The 25,785-nt window shown below is 42.7% G+C and overlaps 1 protein-coding gene across 1 annotated transcript in view; it reads right to left on the bottom strand.

Moving 5' to 3' along the window:
• The window catches only part of SYNE1 (spectrin repeat containing nuclear envelope protein 1), a 982,166-nt gene that overhangs the window by 527,683 nt on the left and 428,698 nt on the right, over positions 1–25,785 (bottom strand). The window contains 3 exon segments of the mRNA XM_030198470.1: positions 1,955–2,311; positions 4,227–4,391; positions 20,065–20,374. Of these exon segments, the coding sequence (XP_030054330.1) occupies positions 1,955–2,311; positions 4,227–4,391; positions 20,065–20,374 (832 nt within the window).

Raw genomic sequence — 25,785 nt, 5'->3', positions numbered from 1 at the left:
GGAAATGACACATTCCTTTTCTTTAAGCTTTCTGTTTTGTTTTGCTTTTTAACCTTAGATTGGTCATCTTTTTATTTATGAAACGCTCCCGATTTTTGTCTTTACATTTTTTAACACACATTCAGGTGTTTAGCTTGTCTGGCTTCCCTCCTTTTTTGGTTACAAAATATTTTAAATGCAGTTTTGTAAGTGTCTCTGTCCTCTTTCTTTTTTTTGAGTTTGGTCAATTTTGAGTATATATTATGATTTCGGTTTGACATTAGACTTTCCGTTTTATGTTAGCACTCCATTTTATATGGAACTTTGTTTTATTTTGAAATTCCCTATTCTTACACTTTGTTGGTCCCCCTTTTTGATAATCTTTTATATTTCCTTATAGAATTTGACATACAACAACCGGAATATATAAGGAAGTTTTTGTATTTTGTATTTTTTTAATTTTTTATACCCTTGGAACATCCTAAGGTCAGTAGCCTAAAGCACACTCTATAATCTATGGCATAAGATATAAGTGTATGCCTACATGTAAATGGGTTCCTTATTTGTTTTTAGAGATTAGGCATATTTCATTTCATTTCATTGTACTTAATTTTAAGTATTATTTTATAGTCATATATGCACTTCCAGATGGTTTTATATTTATATTTAATTGTATTTCATTGGATTTAAGTGTAAGTTATACACTAGAGTTACATCTTAATTTTTAGATGATTTTGTATTCATGTTTTTCATTCATATATGTGTGCTTTGATTTACAATCTTTTTGTATATTTTAGTACATTTTTTGTGTATGTTTTTCTAGACTCCTGAGGCAGGCGCGTAGGCTCCGCAAACACAGCTGCTGTGTCGAGTCATTTGATGTTTGCTAATAAAGACTGATTCTCTAGATGTCTCCCTAGGTGATTGCTAAGGCCAGACCACCCTACTCCTCTCTGCTGTACTATAAGGCAGGGCGCCTAAATCCCTCAGTGCATCCTAAAAAGGCGTGGTCATGGGAGAGGCATGGGCGTGGGTGGGGCATTTAAAAACATTATGCACATAGTTATAGAATAACTATGTGAGCCTAATTTGGGCACCAGCATTTACACCAGGTTTTAGAAGACTTAAGACTGGCACGGGAATCAGCCTTAAGATTCCTGCACACCCTTTATAGAATAGTGCTGTGTCGTTTTTTTATAGAATTCCCCCCTAACTGCATAGTCTGCCATGGGGTGTGAAATGGGTAGAGAATGGGTGCTCTGGCTAGCATTTTAAAAACCCAGTCTTACCACCACCTCTGAAAATTGACCTGTAAAATTCCTGCTTATGAATAATTATCTCCAGTGTACCCTGTAATTTTGATTTCACTGGAGCAAACGACAATGATTAAAGGGTGCCTGCTAAAAAATAGCCAGCAGGATGTCAAATGATTATTGAGCCTCAATAAAATTTAGTTTCAGGTTTGGCCAGTACATTTAAGTAAGAATAAAAAAGAAAAACAATACATTTGCTTGAAAGACTCACCCCGCCCTCCCCACGACCCCCTCCCAAAATTCACATATTTCACTGTTTAGCTCAACTTTATAAACCTCACAGAAATAAATGATAATAAAAGAAGCATCATTTTTCAACTCCTCAGTATGGGAGCTGTGTCAACTACTTCTCGAGAGGGGGGTAGAAGGGAAGAAAGTGCTACCTTACAATAATAGCTTCAGTGCTTCTGCTCCAAGGCCAGGCTTCCAGAATCCGTATACACTAGGACAAACATTTCTTGCAGTGAACAGACATTTTATGGGATAGCAATATTGGTTTCAGTTCAGATTTAAAGTATAGATTTTATGCAGCACACACTTGAGGCCCTGAAGTTACTGCTAAAAATAGTGCTCCAGTCCTACAGTACTAAAGACTTAGAATCGTCGTGTTCCTAGTCCTGAGTTTCCCCACACATATGAGACAGAAAAGTAGGTTTTCTTACCTTTTCCCGGTGCCAGCCTTCCACTATATGCTTATCAGTGTTTTTGCTTTCCAGTGGGGTGAGATTTTGTGTCCAGGCCTCAAGCAGGGTACTGAACTCCTGCAAGGCCTTCTCCAGCTGGGCCACCTGGGTTGCGAATTCTTGCTCCGAGATAGCCATTTGACTCACTACATTCTCCAGGCTGCTCTGGGTTTGTAATACGCTGTCTTCCCACTGGTTCCAGTCAGACCGCAGGGCCTGGATCTCTGCATCCACAAGCTCACACCCACCAGCAGTTGTGTTCTGCTTCACTGTAGGAGCCAGCGTCTCAACTCTGTTTAGACGGCCTGCACCGATCTGTCTGGAATCTATCAGCTCCTGTAATGGAACAACCATTGCTATGGTAACCAAAGGGACCATGATTCACTTCTGCTAGAAGTCTGAATGCTTACAAAATGTGAACAAAGTGTGTTGCCCTGCTCCAAAGTTTCACTGAAAGCTCACAGCTAGAGCAGTAATATCATATCTGCAAAATCAATGTTTTAGTATGATTCTCAAACTGTGTTAAATGTAAGGAAAACATTATGAAGTGACTCAGAAACTTGGCACAAAATCTATAAAAGGATAAACAAACTCTCTGAGTTGCCTACTACGGCCTTCAACATGGCTATTTTTGAGGTTTGTGAATGAACAGGGGTATTTCTGAGCTCAATGGCTCTAAGCGCTGCGTACAACTGGTAGCGCTATAGAAATGATTTATAGTAGTTATAGTATACTGTTCCTCTACTGTATCCATTCATTTAAATTGGGAGATTAAAGTTTGCCTGCAGTTTCACTTTACAGTTTAGAAATGCTGGCATCATGAAGCTCTGGAACAGGGACAACAAAGAATGCCCTTTCAAGATAAAGTGAAGATCACATGAAACTCAGGCTATGACTGATTCCAAGAATAAATGTAGATCTTGTGCCCTAGGCAATTCTCAATCTTGTGGCATCTTCTATAAGGATAAAAAAAGGGGTCCAGGGTCCTCTGTACACATATCAGGGGAGGGATCTTCTTTATGGATGTCGGGGGGTGGGGGGGTGGAGGAGAAGAGTCTGGGATGATCTGTAGTTTTCTATAAGGATATTGGGATGAGAGGTTTTCTGTAAGGGTCTTGGTGGGGATCTAATTCTGTACTTCTATAGTATGACTGGTTTGTTTCTGATTCCAAGGAGGAGCCACTGCAGTTTGGTACTGGCCAGGCAAAGAGGGTAAGTTAAGTTGGCTTCTTCTTCTCTATTGTGTGTGTGTGCACATGCTCACAGCAATGACAAAGTATAAGATAAGATAAATTGGTGGGAAGCAAAGGGAATAACTCCTGGAGAGACTGAAAAAGGGCAAATGTCTGACAGGTGTGGGAGATGGGGGCAGATGCAGTGGAGAGGGAGGATCATAAAGAGGAAGAGGGGTTCCAAGTATTGAAGGAGTGAGGGGGATCGGTGCTGGGGAAAAAGGGAGAGGTGAGTAGAATGTATGTTAGGCAAGTGGGGGGAGGGGACAAAAAGTAGGAGGGAGAAACCTTGAGAAGCAGAGCAAGTTGAGATGCTTGATGGGGGGAGAGGAGGGATGGAGGAATGGTGTAGAAGGGAGAGAAGGAAGCTGAGAGAGAAGGTGGCTGTAATAAAACAGTAAAAAACTATAGGCTTTAATTACACACACACACACACATACAAAACTAAATTTACACTCTGTCAAATAGACAAATCCATCCACTCAATCATTTACAAACACTATAGAAACACAGAACTGAACTACATGCTTGCAGACACCTGTATCCACAGCCCTCACCTACAAACACCCCCCCCCCCCCTCCTTCCACACTTTTCACCCACTCCTACTCAGTCACAGACAAACACAGACTGTCCCCTTCTTCAAACCTGAGGATAATACCCTCTGGCTCAAACATGCTGAACCCAATTGTTAACCATCACAAACACACTCAAAACACAAATGCTCAACCCTACTTGCTCAGTCAGTCACACACAAACTTGCTGCATCCTCTTCCCACCTCATATACTGCACTCAGTCACATATGCAGTCATATGCTCAGTCACAGCTGCTGCATGTGTATAGCAGCATTTAACATGCACATGTCAGAAAGGAACAGGGAGTAAGAGGCTGATCACAAGCAGCATTATTCATATACCCAGGGAGTGACTAACCTGCAGTACTGAGCCTATCGATAGAATTACCCCCACACTCCCACGCTAAATTAAGATGTGGTAAAAGCACCAATTTTTGTTTCGTTACCTTAATTTTGTGCAATTTCTTCTGTACGGCTGGTGAATCTCCTGAGACGTCCGACCAGCGGTGAAGTTCTTCTTTGGCAGAATGGAGCCAGTCTGTGAATTCATGGACTGCATCAAGGTACAGCAAGTGATCCTTCACAATGTCCTCTGCTTTCCTCACTTTCTCCTAGCAGGCACATGTAAAAACACCAGCAGCTTAGAGTTTCAGTGCACATCCTATATTACGATGCTCACTGCATAACTATAAAATACACAGCAACACTAGAACCCATTTTACTGTTTATTGTATTTGATATATTGCTTGATCTGACAGGCAGGTTTAAGCGATTCACAGTAGAAATAACATTTAATTTAGGAAAGGAACACCTTAGCTAAAACGAACAGGAGCATTTATAGACACAGTCTTCAGCAGGTGGCCCAGGGGCGTAGCCAGGCACCCAATTTGGGGTGGGCCTGGGCCCAAGATGGGTGGGTAGAAGAACTCTGCCTTGACACACAAGTGATTTGGTCTCTCTGTCTCTCGCCTGCATGCCATATGGTCTCTCAAATATCCCTCCTCCCCTGAATATCTTTTAAATAGCAGATTTTCACTGGCAGTGGCTAATGCACACTGCTCATGTTGGCCCCTCTCATGCAACTTCCTGTTTCCGCTTTGACAGGATTACATCAGAGGGAAGGCTGCAGGGCCAGTGTGAGCAGTATGTATCAGTCGCTGCTCACTGCAGGCAAAGATCTGCTATTGACAAGGTATGCAGGAGAGAAAGTTGTTGGGAGTTTTCGGCTGGTGGGCTTGGTAATCCCTGCCAGCCACATCATAGGTGTGCTGGTATTGGGTGGGCCTGAGCTCAAATTGGGAGGGCCTGGGCCCACCCAGGCCCACCCTTGAGTATGCTACTGAGGTGGCCAGACATTTATCCCAGTTGTTGAGACCCAAAAGCCTGATGGGGAAAAAAAAGAGTTTTTAGTTGAGTTTAAAATTTTTGGAAAGATTGTTCTGCTCACAAGAATGGGGAAAGTCCATTCCAAAGTCAGAACTATGACCAGACAAAATTATATCCTTTCTAATATTCATCTTGCTTTCGTTTGCAGGGAATAAACAGCACATTGCAAGTTCCAGCTGTTTGATCACTCCCACCTGTGCTGCCAATGTAATAGAGTAATTCAGAATTCCACTGCATCACATATCCTCATAAATGTGCATTGTTATGCCCAGATTATTCATGCAGTAGCAGAAGCTATAGAGTGGATGCTAATGACAAGAGTAAGCATCCAAATGGAATGCATGTGGGAAAGAGGAAACCAAACCATAGATACATGATGCAAGGTTGCAGATTAGGAGTCACCACCTGGGAAAAGGATCTAGGTGTCATCGTTGATGCTACGTTGAAACCCTCTGCTCAGTATGCAGCGGAGGCCATGAAAGCAAATAGAACGTTAGGAATTATTAGGAAAGGAATATAAAACAAAAATGAAAATGTTATAATGCCATTGTATTACTCCATGGTGCGGCTGCACCTCGAATACTGTGTGCAGTTCTGGTCACCACATCTCAAAAAAGATACAGTGGAATTGTAAAAGGTACAGAGAAGGGCAATGAAAGTAATAAAGGGGATGGGACGGCTTCCGTATGAGGAAAGCCTAAAGCGGCTAGGGCCCTTCAGCTTGGAGAAGAGATGACTGAGGGAAGATATGATAAAGGTCTATAAAATAAGTGAAAAGGAACCGGTACAGGTAAATTGTTAACTCTTTCCAAAAATACTAGGACTAGGGGGCACGCAATGAAACTAAGCAGTATGTTTAAAACAAACAGGAGAAAATATTTCTTCACTGTGCAACAGCAGCCAGACTCATATTTGGAAAACCAAAATACGAAAGTGCAAAAACCCTACGAGAGAAGCTACACTGGTTACCACTCAAAGAACGCATCACGTTCAAAGTATGTACCCTATTACATAAAATCATCCATGGCGAGGCCCCAGCCTACATGTCAGACTTGATAGACCTACCACCCAGGAATGCTAAAAGATCATCTCGCACATTCCTTAGTCTTCATTTCCCCAACTGTAATGGCCTAAAATATAAACTAATGCACACAATTCTGGAACGTATTGCCACGTAACCTAAAAGCGACCTATGAACTGACCAACTTCCGCAAACTGCTGAAGACCCATCTCTTCGACAAGATATACCACACAGACCAAAACGTGAAATTCCCACATATATCTAGTAATGTTAAGAATGCCTTATGTTATATCACTATCATGTATTCCATTACCATGTAACCCAAAATACTTCTGTAACACTAAATGTCAATTCTCCTCTCATTTCCACTATCCATGATGTATTGTAAGCCACATTGAGCCTGCAAAGAGGTGGGATAATGTGGGATACAAATGCAATAAATAATAATAATAATTAAACTCTTGAATTTGTTGCCAGAGAATGTGGTAAAAGCAGTTAGCTTAGCAGGGTTTAAAAAGAGTTTGGATAATTTTCCTTACAGAAAAGACTTGGGAAAATCCACTGCCAAAGGCTGGTGTAAATGCTCACACCCAACTACTGTCAGACAGGTATGGAAATGGGAGTATTGTATAACTGTGTGCCTAAATCCTGGGAATGCCCATGCCCCTATCTTGGCCATGACCCCTTTGGAGTTGCAGGTGAGATGAATTAGGTGTGCAGGTTATAGAATAGGGATGCAGCGCAGATATTCATAACCAGTAATTAGTGTCAATTAGTGCTTATTGAGGCCAATTATTGATTTTTATCACCAATTTAGGCAGTTACTTTATGCACATATCTGTGATCTGTGCCTATAATTGCACACTTAAATTTGGGCAACCTATACAGAAATTTGGGTGTCTGTATAAACCTGGCTAAATAAATGAGTAAGACTTCACAATGCGAAAGGTTCAGAGGCTGTTACAGTCTACTGCAGAGGCATAGCCAATCTTGACTTTGGGGGGGGGGGAGGAAGGGCTAAGCCTAAAGTGTGAGGGGGGAGCACATTTTGCCCTGCCTCCCTGCCACTCTCTGCACCCACTGCTACCCCACATACCTGGGCTGGTGGGGATCCTCAAGCCCCGCTAGCAGAAGCCTTCCTGTAGTGATACTTGGCTCCACGCTGCCTGCCCTGCTTTCCCACCCAGGCATACATGCTCAATTTCATTAAAACCAAGCACACGCGTGAGGGAGGGGGAAGCAGGGCAGGCGAATATCACCACAGGAAAGCTTCTGCTGGCAGGGCTTGGGGACCCCCACCAGCCAAACCAGCAGTTTGTGGGCCCAAATCTAAATTGGGGGGGGGGGGGGGCAATGCTCCCAAGGCTCCCCGTTGGAGTACCACTGGTCTACAGTTGTCAATACAAAACATAGATATAGTCTCACTATAGGACTGAATATACACTAGTTATATGCTAAGTTAATATCACCCTGTAACGACCATTAATGCAGTTATTCTATGCATTGAAAAGGAAGGCATGATATAAATACATCAGTAATAATAATCTAATTCTACAATATTACATGGTAGTATCAGTATTCCTGGTGCCATATTAAATAAACCACAGAGTTACAATATTCCTGACTGAGGACAATTAGAATTCTGATTGAGCACAAAGGGTTTCACGGTTTCCAGGCTAGCAGCTCTGGGCTCTGACTTTGGCTGACGGCCAGACCACAGAAATTATACATACTGATGGCTCACACACTGCAGGGCAGGAGGGTACAGACCTCTGCATAGATGGATTATTACAAAGTAAAAAAAAAAACAATATAATAAGTACAGGGGGCATTAGGCCACAATGCCCATTTAATAGAAGAGCTTCTTGACTAACAGGGTCACTGTGAATCTCAGCACTTTAATTTACTCGGGCTGTTCCCTTTCTCTATCCATTGGGTAAACTCTTACTAAATTAGATCCTCAGTTCCTTAGGGCAGGATTTTTGAAAGGTTTATCTCATGGGCACAGTATGAGAAAATCCTTTACAAATCAGAATATTTTAATGCTTGAACACAGCTGAAGTTCTAAACTGAGATCCCACACTCCAAGCTATCCCACTCAGCTCATGGTATTTAATTATATTCCTTGCGATAAGTTCTGCTTCCTTCAGAAAATAAGTGGGATAGAAATGTAAAATGGCAATCGATTGGTGTTAGGTGGCAATGTTTTCAGCAGTGAGCTGAGATGTTCTCTCCTTTTGAAATGTTCTTTCTCTGAGTTAGGGTGCAATTATGATCTCATACTATAGCTTTTTCGTCTCTCACTGTAAATCTCTTGGCACATGATTTAGCCCTGCAGGAATTACCCCTGCTAAAGACACATTTGGTGAGCTGTAATTTTGATTTTTCCTGAAAATTCTGAAAGCGAAACAATTCAACAGTAAAACAAATTCTGTAAGTTAACACATGTGTCAAAAACACTCTGTAAATAAGAGGCCCTTAAACAAAGCTCTGGTAAACAGTGGTCATAGTGTGCCCTTATGCAGGTCTTTCTTGCATGCTGAGGCCTTTTTCATTATTTGAATTAATGGCCATGCACTAATATTGCCATTAACACACGGCCATTCAATAAAATTAGAATGAGAGCACCAGTGGTGTAGCCAGACCTGACATTTTGGGGGGCCCACAGTTGACATGGGGGGCACTAGGCATACAGGTGTGAATAGTGCTTGGTATGGAACTAAAATGGCCGCCGAATAACGGATACAAAACCAGCCGGCTCCCGCAAGCGTTGACGCAAGTAGTAGATATTAGTCGGCGAACCGGCTTGATTTCAGTCTTAATCAAAGCACGCTGCTTTCCCCAGTGCAATTTCGCGTTTGACAAGCATCAGAGCGGCAGCGGGAGAGGCCAACTGCCTTGCCTGGATCTGTGTCTGGTCCAACCGCGTCAACAGTCGGCCCCCACCACAGCCGTTGGAAGCTACTTGCGGACACTTGACCAACATTGCAACAAGTAACTTCGCCTACCGTTTGATTCCACCTTTCTGGCAGGAAATTAAGTTACACCGCTCCTACAGCTTCAACTACATCATCGTGGCAGAGTTGGAGTTTTGGGCGGGAACACAAGCTCGTCAGTTCGCAGGGCACTCCTTCCCTGATCGGGTCAGCCCCCCTTTGGGCCTCTCCTTTTAAAAGGGCAGTTGTACCATCATCCCAGCTGTAACAGCACCTTAGAGAAATCTTATACTGCACTCTGACCTGCTGTATTCTTCACTACAACAGCAACCTGTGCACTCGTCCTGCTGTGTTCTTTGCATGGTCCTTTCTAGCAGCCTCCCAGCACTGTGGACATCTACTTTGTCAGATTACTAGCCCAGATTACACGCCTGGATTATAAACTCCCTTCAACAACTGGATTTTCACCCTACCCCGCTTCTACCACTGCCACCTCCTGGATCAATCATGTACTCTTCATCTGCATTTCAAATTCTCTACCTGTTAGCCCTAATTCACTCTGTCCTGACCGCCACTGAACCATCTTATGGTCACATTCCACTCATCTCTGGTCATAGGAGTCTCTCTTTCTGTACACAGCCTCGCTTCGTTCCTCCTTTTGCATCTGTGTCCCATCTCAACATGCAACGTCATCATACATTTGTTCCTCTCGTGCGAGCACAACCAGCACAATTTCAATCACTCCGAGTGGGTTATATAAATGCCAGATCCGTAGTAAATAAACCTGAACTGATTTCAGATTGGATCTCCTCTGGCGCTCTTGATATGCTGTTCATCACAGAAACCTGGATCAGAACGCCAAAAGACCCCATCGTGCTAGATCTCTGCCCAAAAGGCTACAAGATCATCCACTGGGACAGAACAGACAAAAGAGGTGGCAGGCTGGCACTCATTTATCGTTCCTGCCTCACGGTTGACACAAGTTTGGATTTGATCTCTTCGTCGCTAGAAATCGCAGCAGTCAAGATTCATCACCCCTCCCTTCATGGCCACTTAGTCTGTGTGCTGTTCTACAGACCCCCGGCTGCCTGGTCTAGCAGTCAGTCTGAGCTACTGGATCTCCTCTGGCGCTCTTGATATGCTGTTCATCACAGAAACCTGGATCAGAACGCCAAAAGACCCCATCGTGCTAGATCTCTGCCCGAAGGGCTACAAGATCATCCACTGGGACAGAACAGACAAAAGAGGTGGCAGGCTGGCACTCATTTATCGTTCCTGCCTCACGGTTGACACAAGTTCGGATTTGATCTCTTCGTCGCTAGAAATCACAGCAGTCAAGATTCATCACCCCTCCCTTCATGGCCACTTAGTCTGTGTGCTGTTCTACAGACCCCCGGCTGCCTGGTCTAGCAGTCAGTCTGAGCTACTGGATTTCATCTCGCACATCTGCTTAAATAACCCGAATATACTCCTTCTGGGTGACCTCAACCTTCATTTGGATAATCCTGCCTCTCCGGATACATCCCAGTTCCTAGATTTGCTCCGCTTCTGCGACCTTGAATGCCCTACAGCTGGTCCGACCCACCTTAAAGGCCATTCTCTAGATCTCCTCTCTCATAAATTCTTGGACAGAAAGTGTTTTTCCCTACATGATATTGGCTGGCATGAAACAACTTGGTCGGACCACTTCCAGTTGCAGTTTTGTTTGCGCTGGCGAACCTCAGGCCTCCCCCAGCCCCGTCAAATTCGACAATATTACTCTAGAGGCGTCATTGACCCCAGCCTATTCTGGAAGTCCCTTTACGATTGCGGAGTGGATTTGCAACCAGCCACACCCACCTACCTCTCTGACTGGGAAAATCACTGCAAGGTTGTGCTGGATCATATTGCACCTATCCACCTCAAGACTTCCTACCTCCGCAACTCCATGCCCTGTTTCTCGGCTGATCTCAGAGCTTTAAAAACAGAGACAAGACGTCTGGAAAGAACTTGGCGTAAATGGAAATCGGATCTTGTGCTGGGTGCTTGGAAAAGCTGTCACCGCAGATATAAGTATGCCATCCGGCTAGCAAAGCGCAAATACTTTTCCACTAAGCTACAGTCTGCTGGCCGGGACATCACAAAGATATATCAGCTGATAAACTCTTTCCTTGACACCCGTACTCTAGAATTCTCCAGTGTTGATCTTCCTTCTGCTTCCCAACTTGCAACTTATTTCAATGAGAAAGTCCTGACCTTGCGGTCTTCCATTGCTAGCTGCCTCTCTGATGTGGACGACTTCCTGGAATCTTTGACCATGCCAACGGGTATCTGTCCGGCTGATCGCATTTGGACCAACTTTAGCCGCCTATCACTTGACAAGGTATCCACTGCTTTACTTAAGTTCTCCAACAAACCATGCAGATTGGATGTTTGTCCGTCTCACCTCTTGAAAGTTGCACCAAAGTGTTTTGTTGAAGATCTGACTAGTTACCTCAACTTCATGTTAAGTAATGGATCTTTTCCACCAGACCATGGAAATATCCTTCTCACCCCCATTCCGAAGAACCTAAAGATTAAGCCAGAAGTCATCTCTAACTATCGCCCAGTGGCTTCGATACCCCTAGTTACCAAGTTAATGGAGAGTATGGTCAACGTCCAGCTCAACGAATTCATGACAATGATCTATTGGCTGGATTAATTATACCATGTATGCATATATGCAACCTATCCTACTAAATGGTATCCTATATGTTGGCACTGATTGCTATGGTACCATAGGAGTGATTGAGCTACTCTGGAATGATAGCAATAATGGAAATTTTGCACTTTCAAATTTGCCCGAGGGAGCTAGCATGCTTCCAAACTTGCTAGGTACTTAGACAGGTATTACAAATCCCGATTTCTTCCTTTGAAGATCTATGTACCTATAGAAAATGTTACTACCATGTTACTCTGTGATAGAAGCCCTAACTGTTGCCCTCAGCCTATTCTTAGTTACATCATTGGCAATCTTGAACACAAAGACTCCCCTTAATAATCTCTTGTATACTTATACTGTCCACCTCCCTGGTGCTAAGAAAGATCGTTTGGCCATGACGGGTAAGGAAGACTAAGTATCCCAACCTAAGACAGCCTTCGATCAGGGTACTAGTCTTATTGTTCTGAGGTGTGAACATAAGGCCTAGATGATTGACTTGGCCTACTATAAGTTGTCAAACCATATATTGTTGAAGCCCTTTCCTAAAGGCCTTCAAAGGGGGGAGATGTATAACAAAAATGCCACAGCTATGAGCCTTGGTCCCCTGCCTAGACTTTGGTTCAGGCTCTAAAATGAGGGAAAATCTTACAGGCCTGTGTGGCTCTTGCTTGAACTCCCAGTGTTGGAGCACAAGGGTGGGGGTCCAAAGGACAGAGTGACATTGTGGTCAGCCATGGTGTGAGAAAGGAAAGGTGTAGCTGGATGCAGGGTCTTGCTTAAGGTTTGTGGTCAAGCGAGCTAAAGACAAAACCATGTTAGCATGATAAAAGCTACTCATTAGCATGAGCCAATCAGTGACAACCATGACATTAGCATAGATCCAATCAGGTATATCTATTGTCATATTATCCATATCCTGAGGGCACCTATAAAAATCAGAGTATTTCCTGGTTTAAGCTAGAGAGAAGGGTTGGCACTCTCTCTCTCCAAGGGAAACCAATGTGACCAGCAGAATTGACAAATTACCTAATTGCTTTCCCTTGTAAAACCTTTAATTGGTAAAAGAAATTATAAACGACTAAGATTCAGATAGCACCTGTTTGCAGCTAGATTATTATATTCCTATAATTAATTGATTGTACGTGCCTGATGTCAATCACTGATTTGACTTGTATCTTGGCAAATAAACTCCTCATCCCAAATGATGTTCTGTGGACTTCACTTTATGATCAGAGGCTGTAAGTATAGATGCTTTTGCTGTATCAGGCTATCTTTCGCTGCATTGTATAACTTGTCATCTAAATCCAGTTTGTCATAAGGCTGGTATCTTTTCCTCAGACCTAACGTCTCTCTTAGTGGCAATTCCTTTTAGAACCTCACAACTTCTTGATTACCCCAGTACCAGTGCTATTTAGAGATGGAGTCAGATTTGAGGTCTCTGAACCCTATATTAAAACACATCTTACTTCATCTGCTGGATTCTATTGGCATAGGGGGTCCTGTCTTACATTGGTTTGAGGGTTTTTTTAACAACAAGAACTTACCAGGTCACAGTGAACTCGGTCACTTCTGATCCGTGGAAGGCCTCCTGTGGGGTTCTGCAGGGCTCTCCACTTTCACCTGCCTTATTCAATATTATGTTGATGCCTTTAGCTGCTGCTCTTGCAAAACTGGACCTCAACCCTGTAATCTATTACAGTCTACATTCCCTTTCACACCACCGTGTCGGAAATTGTCCACCTCATTGATGCCTGCTTCTCCTCCATAGAACATTGGGCTCAGGTCTTCTGTTTCAAATTAAACAAGGACAAAACCCAGTGTCTTATCCTCTCGTCCACCCACACCCCAGTAAATGACACAGTGTTCCCAGTACTGGGCTCTGCCCTTCCAATTGCCACCAGCCTGCGACTTTTAGGAGTGCAATTGGACACACACAGGGGTGTGCTGGTAAATTGTTAACAGGGGGCTCTCTCTCGCCAGCAAAGTAAAAGAGAATTCAGGAGGTGCCCACATTTTGGGATCCATTTGTTAAAGTAGCCATGGAGAACCGGCTCCCAAAATTCTTAAAAACTTAACAAACGGCTCTCAAGAGCCTGTGAGAGCCTGCTCCAGCACACCACTGGACACACACCTCCAGCTGGACAATCATGTGCACCTGGTCTCCAAAAAAATGTTTCATGCCATGTGGAGGCTTCGGCGTATAAGATACTTTCTTACTAGAGATTTGTTCCGCACACTTGTCCACTGGCTTGTCCTCTCCCACTTGGACTATTGCAGCGGAATTTATGCAGGCTGTTGAAAAAGTTCCAAACAGTTCAGAACACTGCCGCGAGACTCATCCTAAGAAAACGACGCTTTGCACATGCCGAACCCTTGCGTTTCAAATTACACTGGCTGCCTGTACAGGAGCGCATTGCCTTTAAGCTCTGCTCCTTGACCCATAAAATCATCTATGGGCTTGCCCCGGAGTATATGCACCCCTTGATCGACCTCCCGCCCAGGAACGCCAATCCTGCTGCTCGTTCTTACCTTCATCTGCACTTCCCAAACTGTAAGGGTGTCAAGTACAAGAAGATCTTCGCCTCGTCCTTCCGCTACTGGAGCCCTAAGCACTGGAATGCTCTTCCGCAACACCTCAAAACTCAAGTGGACCATGCCCTCTTTAAGAAGTTGTTGAAGACATACTTCTTTGCCAAGACCTACCCCTCACTTTATACTGCTGACTGATACACCCCTCCTGTCTCTTACCCCGCTAGTTCACCCTGTTAGATGCTTTTCCCCCTACTTACTCCTTGTATACTTTTCTAAGCTTCCTATTCTATAATTTTATTTCATGTTTTGTAAGCCACATTGTGCCTGCATGAGTGGGAAAATGTGGGATATAAGCGAACAATAAATAAATAAATAAATAAATATACTCCTAAATCCTACTCTTCCTACTTTTTGCTTCTGCATACTTTGACCTAGGAAACTAGTGCACTTCCACCTTTAGGTAGTTATCTTTGGATTTATACTCCTAAATAATGCCTTAAAGTGCACTTGATAATGGATTTCTAAGTAATCAGTCTGTCCTGCATCAACATAAACTACAAGCACACTTATGGAAACACTAACATTTTTAAATGAAGTTACATTATCCCTTAACTTAAACTTTGCCATTATAGTAGACTTGAGTCTTGTCAACCTCTCAACAAACATCACAGTATCCTGGAAAATAATTACTGCAGTGACACATATCCCTCAACTTTGCTTTATAACAAATATAAAATGCCTTATTAAGAGCTGTATTACTAAAATAAGTCTTCTTGTCCCTTCCTCTGATTCTACGGCTTTCTCTCCCTAGAGTTCCTGACAATGTTCCTTCCACCCTCTTCTCCCTTACATGAGGAATTGTGATATTTAATAAGTATATGTTTGTGTTCCTAGCCATGCACCCAAATGTTATATAATCCTTTCAAGAAAGCCAGTTAATCATTTAACTTATTAGTGAAACATAACCACAGAGGCATGTTATGGTCGCATTTTCAATATGGTAATACTAGAGCCAGCTAAGGAACAGGCTATTTTGAGTCAGTTTTCAAGTGGCTTACATATAAAAATACAGTGAAACAGAATAATAGAATTCAATTATGTCATGGGAGCAAGTAGATGGATACGTCTGAAACATTTAACAAAGCTGAGATTAGCATGTATACAACTGGGCATTTAAAAGCCCATCCTTTAATGATGCCGCATGTTCAGAAATCATAGGCATACATATAAGAGTAGCCATACTGGGTCAGACCAGTGGTCCATGTAGCTCAGTATCCTGTTTCCAAACGGTGCCAACGAATATAAGACTAGAAATGCACACACTAGAACAGACATCCATACACACATTGTAAAAGTAAACAACAGTTTCTACAGAATATACCCAAAACTTAATTTTGTTTTCTCATTTCCATCTTCCAAAAATCCTAGATAGCAGATGTTAAGCACCTGATACTCATAATGTCTGTTTTGGTGGCCTGTTACTAGGTGAAAACATCAGAATACAGTGAGTCTCTATAACCAGCCCCTCCAAATGACACAATGATTACAATTTAGAACTAATTACTATCGTAACCGATAAAACCAATACTTCCACTATGTACACCCGTATGCTGCACAAGCTGGAAAGTTGAAAAATACAAGTGAGATTAAATAAAAATGCCACCAACAATAAAGAACGACAACGTGGATAAAAATGCTCAAAGATTTGCTTGCTTTGTTTGGGTAACTGGAGACTAACCTCATGGGCTTCTGCCGTCTGAATCTAACCGCCTTGGTCAGCTCTCTCCTATTCGCTCCCTTAGTTCCAGCTCACAGCAACGCTGCCTTCTTCAATTTTCCGGGCTACCAGCAGCTTGAGTAAGGTAAGTACACTGCCTTCGGCGGCCCCGGAAGCTCTCCCTCTGTTGCCCGCCTATGCAGGACAGGAAATTGCAGCAGAAGGAATGCTTCCGGGCCACCAAAGGCAGTGTGCTTACCTCACTGATGCTGCCAGAAGCCTGGAAAACTGAAGAAGGCAGCGCTACAGGGAGCCAAAAGGGAGCAAGAGAGAGCTGACCAAGGCGGCTAGACTGAAAACAGGAGATGGCATGACGGCTGAGGCAAGGAGTAGGTGGGCTGCCAGCAGTGCCCAAAAACCCAGGCACTTCACTGTCCACCAGGTTTGGGGGGGGGGGGGCTGGGCCTCCAAGGCCCCCCATAGCTTCGCCACTGATGAGCACTTGCTCTTGTGCTAATCCTATGTTAATCAGTGCGTGGTAATGTAGTTGCGCTAATTAGTGCAGAAACGCCCACTCTCTGCTCTCCCAGACATGCTCCCTCCATGAAAAAATTAAAAAACATTTCAATGCACAGTTTGTGTGTGCAGATTCAGAACTTACTGGAGAGTACCTCTGCACATCCTGCAATAAGCCCTTTTAAGCACACGTTGGTAAAAGCCCCCCCCCCCCCCCCCCAGATCCTTTATATAATCACCTCAGAGAACCTAGGTGCACACATTTCCAAGAAAGGTGTAAATGTATGCACGCATAAGAAGTAAGAATAGCTGCACATACATGTATTGCATAAAATATGCACTTAAGTGCCAATCCCCAGGAATGCCTATGTGCATATTACATAAAAGCAGGCACCTTCTCTGTGTGTCTACTTTTTTGAGTACTTATTCCAGGACAATTTTATGAGCCCTTACTTAAGCATGTAAAACATTGTTCTACATGCCCTTGTAAAATTACTCCCTGAAGCTTCAGTTCTGCACAACACCTCAGCAGCGTAAACAGCTGAATAGTAGGAGATATTATGCTCTTGGCATTTTGCAGGTTGGGCTGTCTGGGGAATATTTGGCTTTGTTATCAAGTGATTTCTTTTAGACATCACTGCATGTGTACATTTTATAGTGTTGCAGTTTACTAGGCAATTCTATAAACTGTTAGGTACCTATCTGAACTAGGCACTATTCTACAAGGCAGTGCCTGACTGCAAGGGGGGTGTACACGTGGGCAGAGAATGGGTGGGTATTGGCATATCTCCCAATTACACAGGCAGTCAGTATTCAATGTAATTTAACTGGCCAGAAACGGCTCCTGGCCAGTTAAAATGCCTGTTTGGGGCTTACCATTAATTTTCAGCGGAACTTAACTGGTTAGTACCGCTGATATATAACCGGTTAGCACGAAAATGAAAACCGGCTATTTTGGGGGTATTCCGGGGGCGGAATCGGCACTTGGTCAGTTAAGTGCCGATATTCAGCACTTATCTGGCCAGGTTAACTGCATGAACAGGACTGCATAAAAGTCATTCCTACCTTTATGCAGTAACCCATAGTTGGTTAAATGCTGAATATCACACTTAACCCGCTATGCGTTAGCTGGCTCCGCAAAACCGGATATTCAAATGCCGAAGCCCGGAAAGGGCTCAGCATTGACTATGCAAGAATAACGCCAGTGGCCATCAAGAAAACACTGAGCGCTGCTAGCTGATTATCAGGCCCATAATTCATAATTTCTACACATCAGTTGATGCTCTTAGGCACACCAACTTAATGCCTGCCATTAACATGGCATAAGAGAATACTCTTAAGCAAGGGCTCTCCAATGCTGACATTATGCTACCATTCTATAATAGAATCTTGGCACTAAAATGCAATTATAGAATTGGTATTAATTGCACAGCAGTAGGGTGACAGTTTATTGAATTGCCCTGAAGGAGAATGGCTTTTGTTGGGATCTGCCACTGATGTATGACAGCAACAAAAAAAGGGACTCCAGGACTGAGGATAGCAAACAGATCTTTATTTTCAAACCCAACACAAACCATGTTTCGGTATCTATGCCTGCATCAGAGGTCAATATGGTAGCGCTTCATGTTTTGTGCTTTGGTTTCCCTCCTTTTGTTCTTTGTGAAGAGCTACCATATCGACACCTGACGCAGGCATGGATGCTGAAACACGGTCTGTGTTGGGTCTGAAAATAAAGATCTGCTTGCTATCCTCAGTCCTGGAGGCCCTTGGTGCATTTTTGTTGTTGTTTCATGTTTTGCACTTTAGTTTCTCTCTCTTTGTGCTCTTACTGTTTGATGTATGGAAAAATGTAAGGTTCCGGTTCATTATGAGTATTTTGTTAACGTGCCCAAGGGAAAGCCTTGATAAATCTGCCTTTATTATATTAAATCAGCTCTTTGACTTTGGAGGAAGGGCAAGTCCTAAAGCCATTTACCTGAGTAAACAGTGATTTCCCAAATAGCCTGGCTGTCTGAAAACTTCTACCTAAAAGTACATACATACTTATGTATGCTCTAGGACAGGTGTTCCCGCGAGGCATTTCTTCAATGGGACTGGAAACCAGAATGTAACCCTTTGCACGTTCTTCCTAAACCCCTACCAGCACAAAATCATGTGCACAGGTCAGTGTACCTGTGGCAACTTCCTAAGGACAGGACAAAATCAACTCTTTGGTGGGCCCTAGGCAAACAACATATTGTCCCTTTCCTACCACTCCCACATCGTAATAAAATAATATTGTAAAATTCCCAGAAACAGAGTCCTGCTTGGTTCTGAATGCAGAGGAGGAAGCAGCAGGTGGGAAGCTGCAGGCAGAGTCCTCCTGCTGACTAGAACACAATGTACCAAGGATGGAGAGAGTAGCCAGACCTCTACAGGCAGTGATGGTTCTAGTATTCTCTACTCCCGCCACACTCTGCCAGCAGCTGATTTATCAGAGCAAAAAAATCTGCCTTTGGGAGCCACTGAATTATATATCTCAGAGCGCCCATCCTAAGCTTTTTGGCCATAGACACATGCCTAATTTGCCTTTGCCTTAAACCTGCCCTGCCAAAGCAAAAGCAGAAGGTGGCCAGTATGAAAATTGTCAATTGTCCTACAATGTCTAACATAAGAGTTTAAAAATGTTTCCCAAACTCCAAACTCAATTTAATTTCTTTACTGCTATGTCTTCTCTTTCTTTCTCCCACCCAAATATGAGTCTACACAGGCCTGCACAGCAGGAAAGTTCCAGTGCATGAAAGTTCCTGCGCAGTAGGAAATGATCTAACCACGTCCAAGCACTTACAAATTTAAGTTACCACTGAGAAAGAATGAGAAGAGGAGTTCTCTACAGGATGTCATGGGCCTTCCCTTACATCCCTAATCTATTCTAAATATGAGGCCATACAGTCGAATGGAAGAGGTTGTGAAGAAATCCTATCCTAATCTGAGTAGTTCTCTTGAAAACACAGCAAACCTAAAGGGCTCATTTAAGTTCTAGCTGAAGGAAACCATCTTCCCAGCACTGTTCCCTCTAAGCTGAGCAGCTGCCCTTCAAACCCACTGCTGCCAGTGGAAGGTGATACTTCAATATTGTGTTTTCAATCACTTGGGACAGGCAGGTTCCCTGGAGTCCTGCAGAGCTTGCCTGTCCCTCATTACTGGATATGTGACAGTGAAATAGCGCCACCCACTGGCAGGACTGTAGGTGGAGGAATCCCGCTCAGCTTACAGGGAACACTGCTTCACAGAGGTCCATAGCAAGGAATGCCTGAGCTCTCTTCCCCATACTGGGTGCACTCTAAAGTGCTGTCAACATCCTCCAACCCGTGGAGCAAAAATGGGCTTGGAAGCTAAATCCAAGCATCTACTTCCTGCATTAGAAATCTATGATTTCTCTACATTGCAACAAAGGAATTGCCATTGATCAACATAGATTAGCTCCATAAAACAGTTTAATATCCTGAAAAAGTACCTTGGCGACAGTTGTGATGTCATGGAATTGTGTTTTCATCTCGTCCTGAACAGCTTCCTTGAATGAATCGTCTTCTGTCTTTTCGTGCAGTTCTTGAGCTTTCTCAGTAAGACGGTGCAATGCACTGGCATGATCCTCTATGTCTGTTAGGATAGCCTGGAAATGATCCAGCTGATTAAACTTCTCCTTCAAGCCCGTCTGCTGCTGTATAGGCTCTTCCACTTTCTGATCCACCGACTCCAGCCAGTGCTCCAGCTGATTTTTCTTCTCCAAGTAGTCATTCCACAGACTTATTAAAGATTCCAAAGTACTAAGGATGACAGGGAGAGGCAGGAAGATGAGTTCCCTTGAAATTTAAAATATTAGCCCTTCTCAATTTTTTTCAGCCCAACAGTTTTCCAGTTTCCTTTGGTTTCCACTTTAGCTGGAATCAGTCTCTCTACTGGGACTAACACTCCGTAACCTTTCATTTATAATAACACAGAATTTCCCTCTGCTTTCAAATTCCCTCACTATTCATCTAGGGACCTTTTTACCAAAGCATGGTAGGCCTAGCGCGGGCCTACCGTGCACTAAAAGAGGACTACCATGGGATGCGCTGAGGAGTCCCGCAGCAGTTTTCTTCTTACCGCACACTAATCCCGTGCTGGAAAATATCTTTTATTTTCCAGCATGGGAGTGTGCCCATGGGCAGAGAGTAGGCATACCTGCACTAACTGGCACACATTACAATTCGCTACTTGATAAGCGTGGGACCCCTTACCGCCTCCTAAATAGATGGCAGTAAGGGCTTCCATGCTAACAGCCATACGCTAATGGGAAAAATAGCATGCGGCCATTTTACCACCTTGCTAAAAGAGGATGCAGTGTACAGAAAACCCACACGCTGACAACAGTGCCGACCACTCTTTAGTGCGGCTTGGACACCCTAATGCAGTCATTAGCAACAAGTCTTAGACAGATATTTCAAATTCCAGCTGCTCATTAAACTTAGTATGTGTACACCCTGAGCCTGGGCAGTAGGGGTCACTGTTGAGTGATGACTGGGATTCTGTCCTCTCACAAATGGGCTTTGAATGAGGTCTCTGTAGTACTTCCTACCCCAGTTAGGCTAGCTATTGACATTTTTTGAAAGAGGAGAACTAATTAAGAAAGCTCTCATAACCATACAATATAGTATTTTTTAAAAATATATTTTAGTTAACATATAATATAAAATATTGGTCTGATTTTCATTTAAAGTTAACTGCCAACCCTGAATAATTTTATACATGTATTTAGTGACACTATCTGTTTAAAAATTGCCATTGAGGGGATAAATTATTCATGTGGACTGTTAACCTCAGTTAAAAGTAGCTAGGTCTCATTGCACAAAATGGGTCCTATGTTAAAATATAACGAGTTAGTGGTAAAATAGTATATCTTAACAGTAGCCTACATTGATAACTACACCTCTGAACATAGATATAAGTGATCACTCCGACAACTATCAATTTAAAGCCAAATATTGCCTCCACACTTCCTCAAACCCACCTAACTGGACCACAGAATCACTGTGGAATACAAAAAAGTTCAAAACAGATTGATACAAAGGTTATACTACAACACCATCGTCATTATTAAATCATTATTGAGTCACTTTAAGGAAAAAAGCTGACAGGATCAGGGAAAGGGATATGTCACTTGAAGTATATCTAACCTACCACAGAAATTGTAAAATTAGGAAAATACCTTTATTCAACTGAAAATACACCCCAGGGTATATTACTAAACTATAGCACTCTACTGAGATGAATATAACTGTTTTGTTTATAAGCTGGCTTGTTGGATATCAACAGAACTCAGTTTTTTCTTCCTCCAGCACTGTCTAAGAATCTCGGCAGGGCATCAGAAGGAAGCAGATTGATTGTGCCAAGAACAAAGCCCCAAGTAATAAGGGAAGCATTTGATTATTATGAGCGTATTTCAAAAATGTTAAAAGTATCATTAATTTTGACGGGAGCCCTCTGATCATAGGAGCTTTCCAGACCACAGTGCTGAACAGTAGTGAAATTTGCTTAACTAACCCCCCCCCCCCCCCCCCCGGTTAACTGTCATTCTTATTTTCTTGTTCAGCATGAAACAAAGCTACACCTACACTCCTACCGTATTATTTTAGGGGCTTGATGTACTAAATTAGGAATTTAAAATACAAGACTTTCTACGCTTCTTCCTTTTCGTTCATCAGCCTGAGAACCTGGAATGCTTTGCCGAGGCTCCTGAAAGAAACAACAATGCTGCTTAACCCCCTTTTTTCCCGTTTTGTTAGTTTACCCGCATTTCACCCTCTGTCAGCTTCCCTTTTGCTGCTCCTGTATTCCCATCCGTATTCTCTTATTTTAGCCACTTTGTACTTAAATTTGTAACCTTTGTATTCTGGACCAAATTTATCTTGTTGTATTATGTAATTTTCCAGTAACTTTGTTAGCCACATTGAGCCCGCATAAACTGGGAAAATGTGGGATACAACTGAACCAAATAAATAAATAAATAAATAAATAAATAAAGTGTGTTAGAATGGCCTTTATATGCTGCTATCACATGCTAAACTGTTGTATAAAATGAGAATTGTGGTAATAACGAATGTTAATTCATGTAACCACTTGGCAATGTGGTACTGCCTTTCCATACCCCAAAATACGCCTAGGCTTATTCTACAGAATAAGGCTACATTTCTGTACAGATTATAGAATATGCTGAGCGCCCATCTGCACAAATAAATTTAGTCGCAGGTAGTTATGCCAAGTAAAACTTGGTGTAAAATCCCAATGCCTAAATTAAGCACGGACCGGTTGTATTCTATAACAACATGCACAGATTTTAGAAACACCCATGACCCACCCATGGCCATACCCCCTTTTCAACTATGGAACTTAGAATTTATGTGCATCATATTGCAGTCTATGCTTAGGGACCCTTTTTACAGAGTGGAGGTAAGCGTTCGCTCTTTTGGGATTAACACCAGTCCAACGTGGCCACCAGCGGTAGTCCCGCCCAAGCACATGCTATTTCCAGGTGAAAAATAAAACCCCTGGAAATGGCTTGCGTGGCAATAACCCAGCAGTAATCGGGCATCACTGCATGCTACCCGGTTACCACCAGGTTAGCGCGGGAGCCCTTATCAGCACCTCAGTTGGTGGCGGTAAGGGCTCCCCGTTGCATGGCCATGCAGTAACGGTTTTCTTACTGCATGGCCATGTGTGCCTGTGTCTTTTTATGCACTGCGGTAAAAAGGGCACTGGCATGCGAGAAAAAGGCTCCTGCCACCAGCCCAGGGCCCTTTTCCCCGCAACTTGGTAAAAGGACCACTTAGAGAGTTGTACGTGTAAATTTGAATTAATGCCAATTAGTGTCAATAATTGCTTAAGTGGCAATTATCAGCGCTGATTGGCTTGTTAACTAATTAAGTTGCACTCACAAATCCAGAATATGACCAGATTTGCCTGCAAACTTAAGTCCTGCTATACAGAATACAGGGGAAAACGCTTACATTTATAAAACACTGCCATCTACGCAAGTAAGAGTACACTTACACATAAATAAAAGTAGCACCAAACTGTTATTCTACAAATTACCTACTAAAATGCCTTAGAGCATAATTGCTGGAGTTCACAGAGGAGGGGCATGGATGAGGCATAGGCAGGGCTGACATTTACACTCAACTTACAGAATAAGGTAAGATATGCACATAAATGTCACATTTAGGCCCTAACATTTAGGCCAGTCATAGAGCTGTCGTAAATGTGCATGCCTAAATTTTAGATTGTTGATGCAGATTTATGCTAGTATTCTATAAAGACACTCGCACACATAAGTGTTCTTATACAATGGGTTCTCTATCCATGGAAATAGCACGCCTATATGCTGGAATGCTGGCATGGAATTGACTCCTTCATGTACCTGATCATACCCAGCTTTACTGTTTTTTTTATCTGCACCTGTAACTAACTAATAATTGCCTCTTCTTAGATTTCCTCACCTTTGGAAATCTGCCTTAGTTAGACCAGTCCTTAAGAAGCCTTCCCTTGATCCCCAAACAGCTGCTCATTACAGACCCATCTCAAATCTCTGTTTTCTTTCTTATAACATATTGTTTTCCTTCTCATTTGCAGACACTTCTCTTGCTTTCCACCCTAAACAATCAGATTTTAGATCTCATCACAACACCGAGATTGTTGTCGCTGCCGTACTAAATGAAATTTATACTCATCTGGAAAAACATAATGTCATTTTGGCCGTCTCCCTTGATCTCATTGCTGCTTTTGACCTTGTTGACCATTCCCTTCTACTATCCTGTTTGTCCTCCATGAGTCCTCTCTTGGTTTGCCTCCTTTCTGTCTAATCATTCATACACTGTAATCACTATTGCTGGCCAATTCTATTCCTGTCATAATAACATAAGAGTAGCCACACTGGGTCAGACCAATGGTCCATCTAGCCCAGTATCCTGTTTTCCAAACAGTGGCCAAGCCAGGTCGCAAGTGCCTGACAGAAACCCAAATCGTGGCAACACTCCATACTACAAATCCCAGGGTGAACGGTTGATTCCATGTCTGTTTCAATAGCAGGTTATGAACTTTTCCTCCAGGAATTTTCTAAACCTTTTTTTAAACCCAGATACACTAACCACTGTTACCACATCATTCAGCAACGAGTTCCAGAGCTTAACTATTCATTGAGTGAAAAAATATTTGATATAAAAGTATTTCCACATAGCTTCCTCGAGTGTCCCCTAGTCTTTGTACTTTTGGAATGAGTAAAAAATCAATTTACTTCTACTCGTTCTACACCACTCAGGATTTTGTAGACCTCAATCATATCTCCCCTCATCTGTCTCTTTTCTAAGCTGAAGAGCCCTAACCTCTTTAGCCTTCCCTCATACGTGAGAAGTTCCATCCCCTTTTTCATTTTGGCTGCTCTTCTTTTAACCTTTTCTATTTCCACTATATCTTTTTTGAGATACGGTGACCAGAACTGAAAGCAATACTCAAGGTGTGGACGCACCATGGAGCAATACAAAGGCATTATAGTATTTTCGGTCGCCTATCTTGCTGAGTTCCCTAGGGTTCTGTGCTATATCCAATTCATTTCAACCTGTTTGTCAGACCTCTCACAACTATAATTCAAACCACAAGTATTTGTTTTCATTTTTACGCGGACAATATCCTATTACTTTTTCCAACTAACCCTTTCAATCCCTCCATTAGGCCACTACAGGATTGTCTTGTACTCATCTCAGGCTGGCTTTCCAGGCATAAATTGGTTTTATATAAGGAAAAAAACGTTTGTGTGTTGGTTTACTGGTGGGCTTTCTAGACCACTCATCCCCTAAAATATTTTTGTTCCCCTGTATACCCAGTAGAATCATTTTGTTATGTTGGCATCATTCATGACTCTCAACTTACAGTTGCCCCCCTAAATTTCCAATGTCTGCAAATCTTTTTTGTTCTTTGATAGCTTTGTACAATACATCATTACATTCATTAATCCTTGCATTACTGACTACTAGACTTGATTACTGCAATATTATTTATTTGGACTCCACTCAATCTAACATCAAGAAATTGCAATCTATCCAGAACAGCACTACTTGTTCACTATGCCAAACCTCAATGACACAATCATGTTTCTCCTCTATTACAGAAATTCCACTAGTTGCCCATCAAACAACATGTCCTCTTC

The sequence above is a fragment of the Microcaecilia unicolor genome, chromosome 3 (genome assembly GCF_901765095.1).
Source record: "Microcaecilia unicolor chromosome 3, aMicUni1.1, whole genome shotgun sequence".
In the NCBI taxonomy this organism is placed as follows: domain Eukaryota; kingdom Metazoa; phylum Chordata; class Amphibia; order Gymnophiona; family Siphonopidae; genus Microcaecilia; species Microcaecilia unicolor.
Note: the sequence above shows the minus strand (reverse complement) of the source record. Positions and strands in the feature narration are given on the sequence as shown.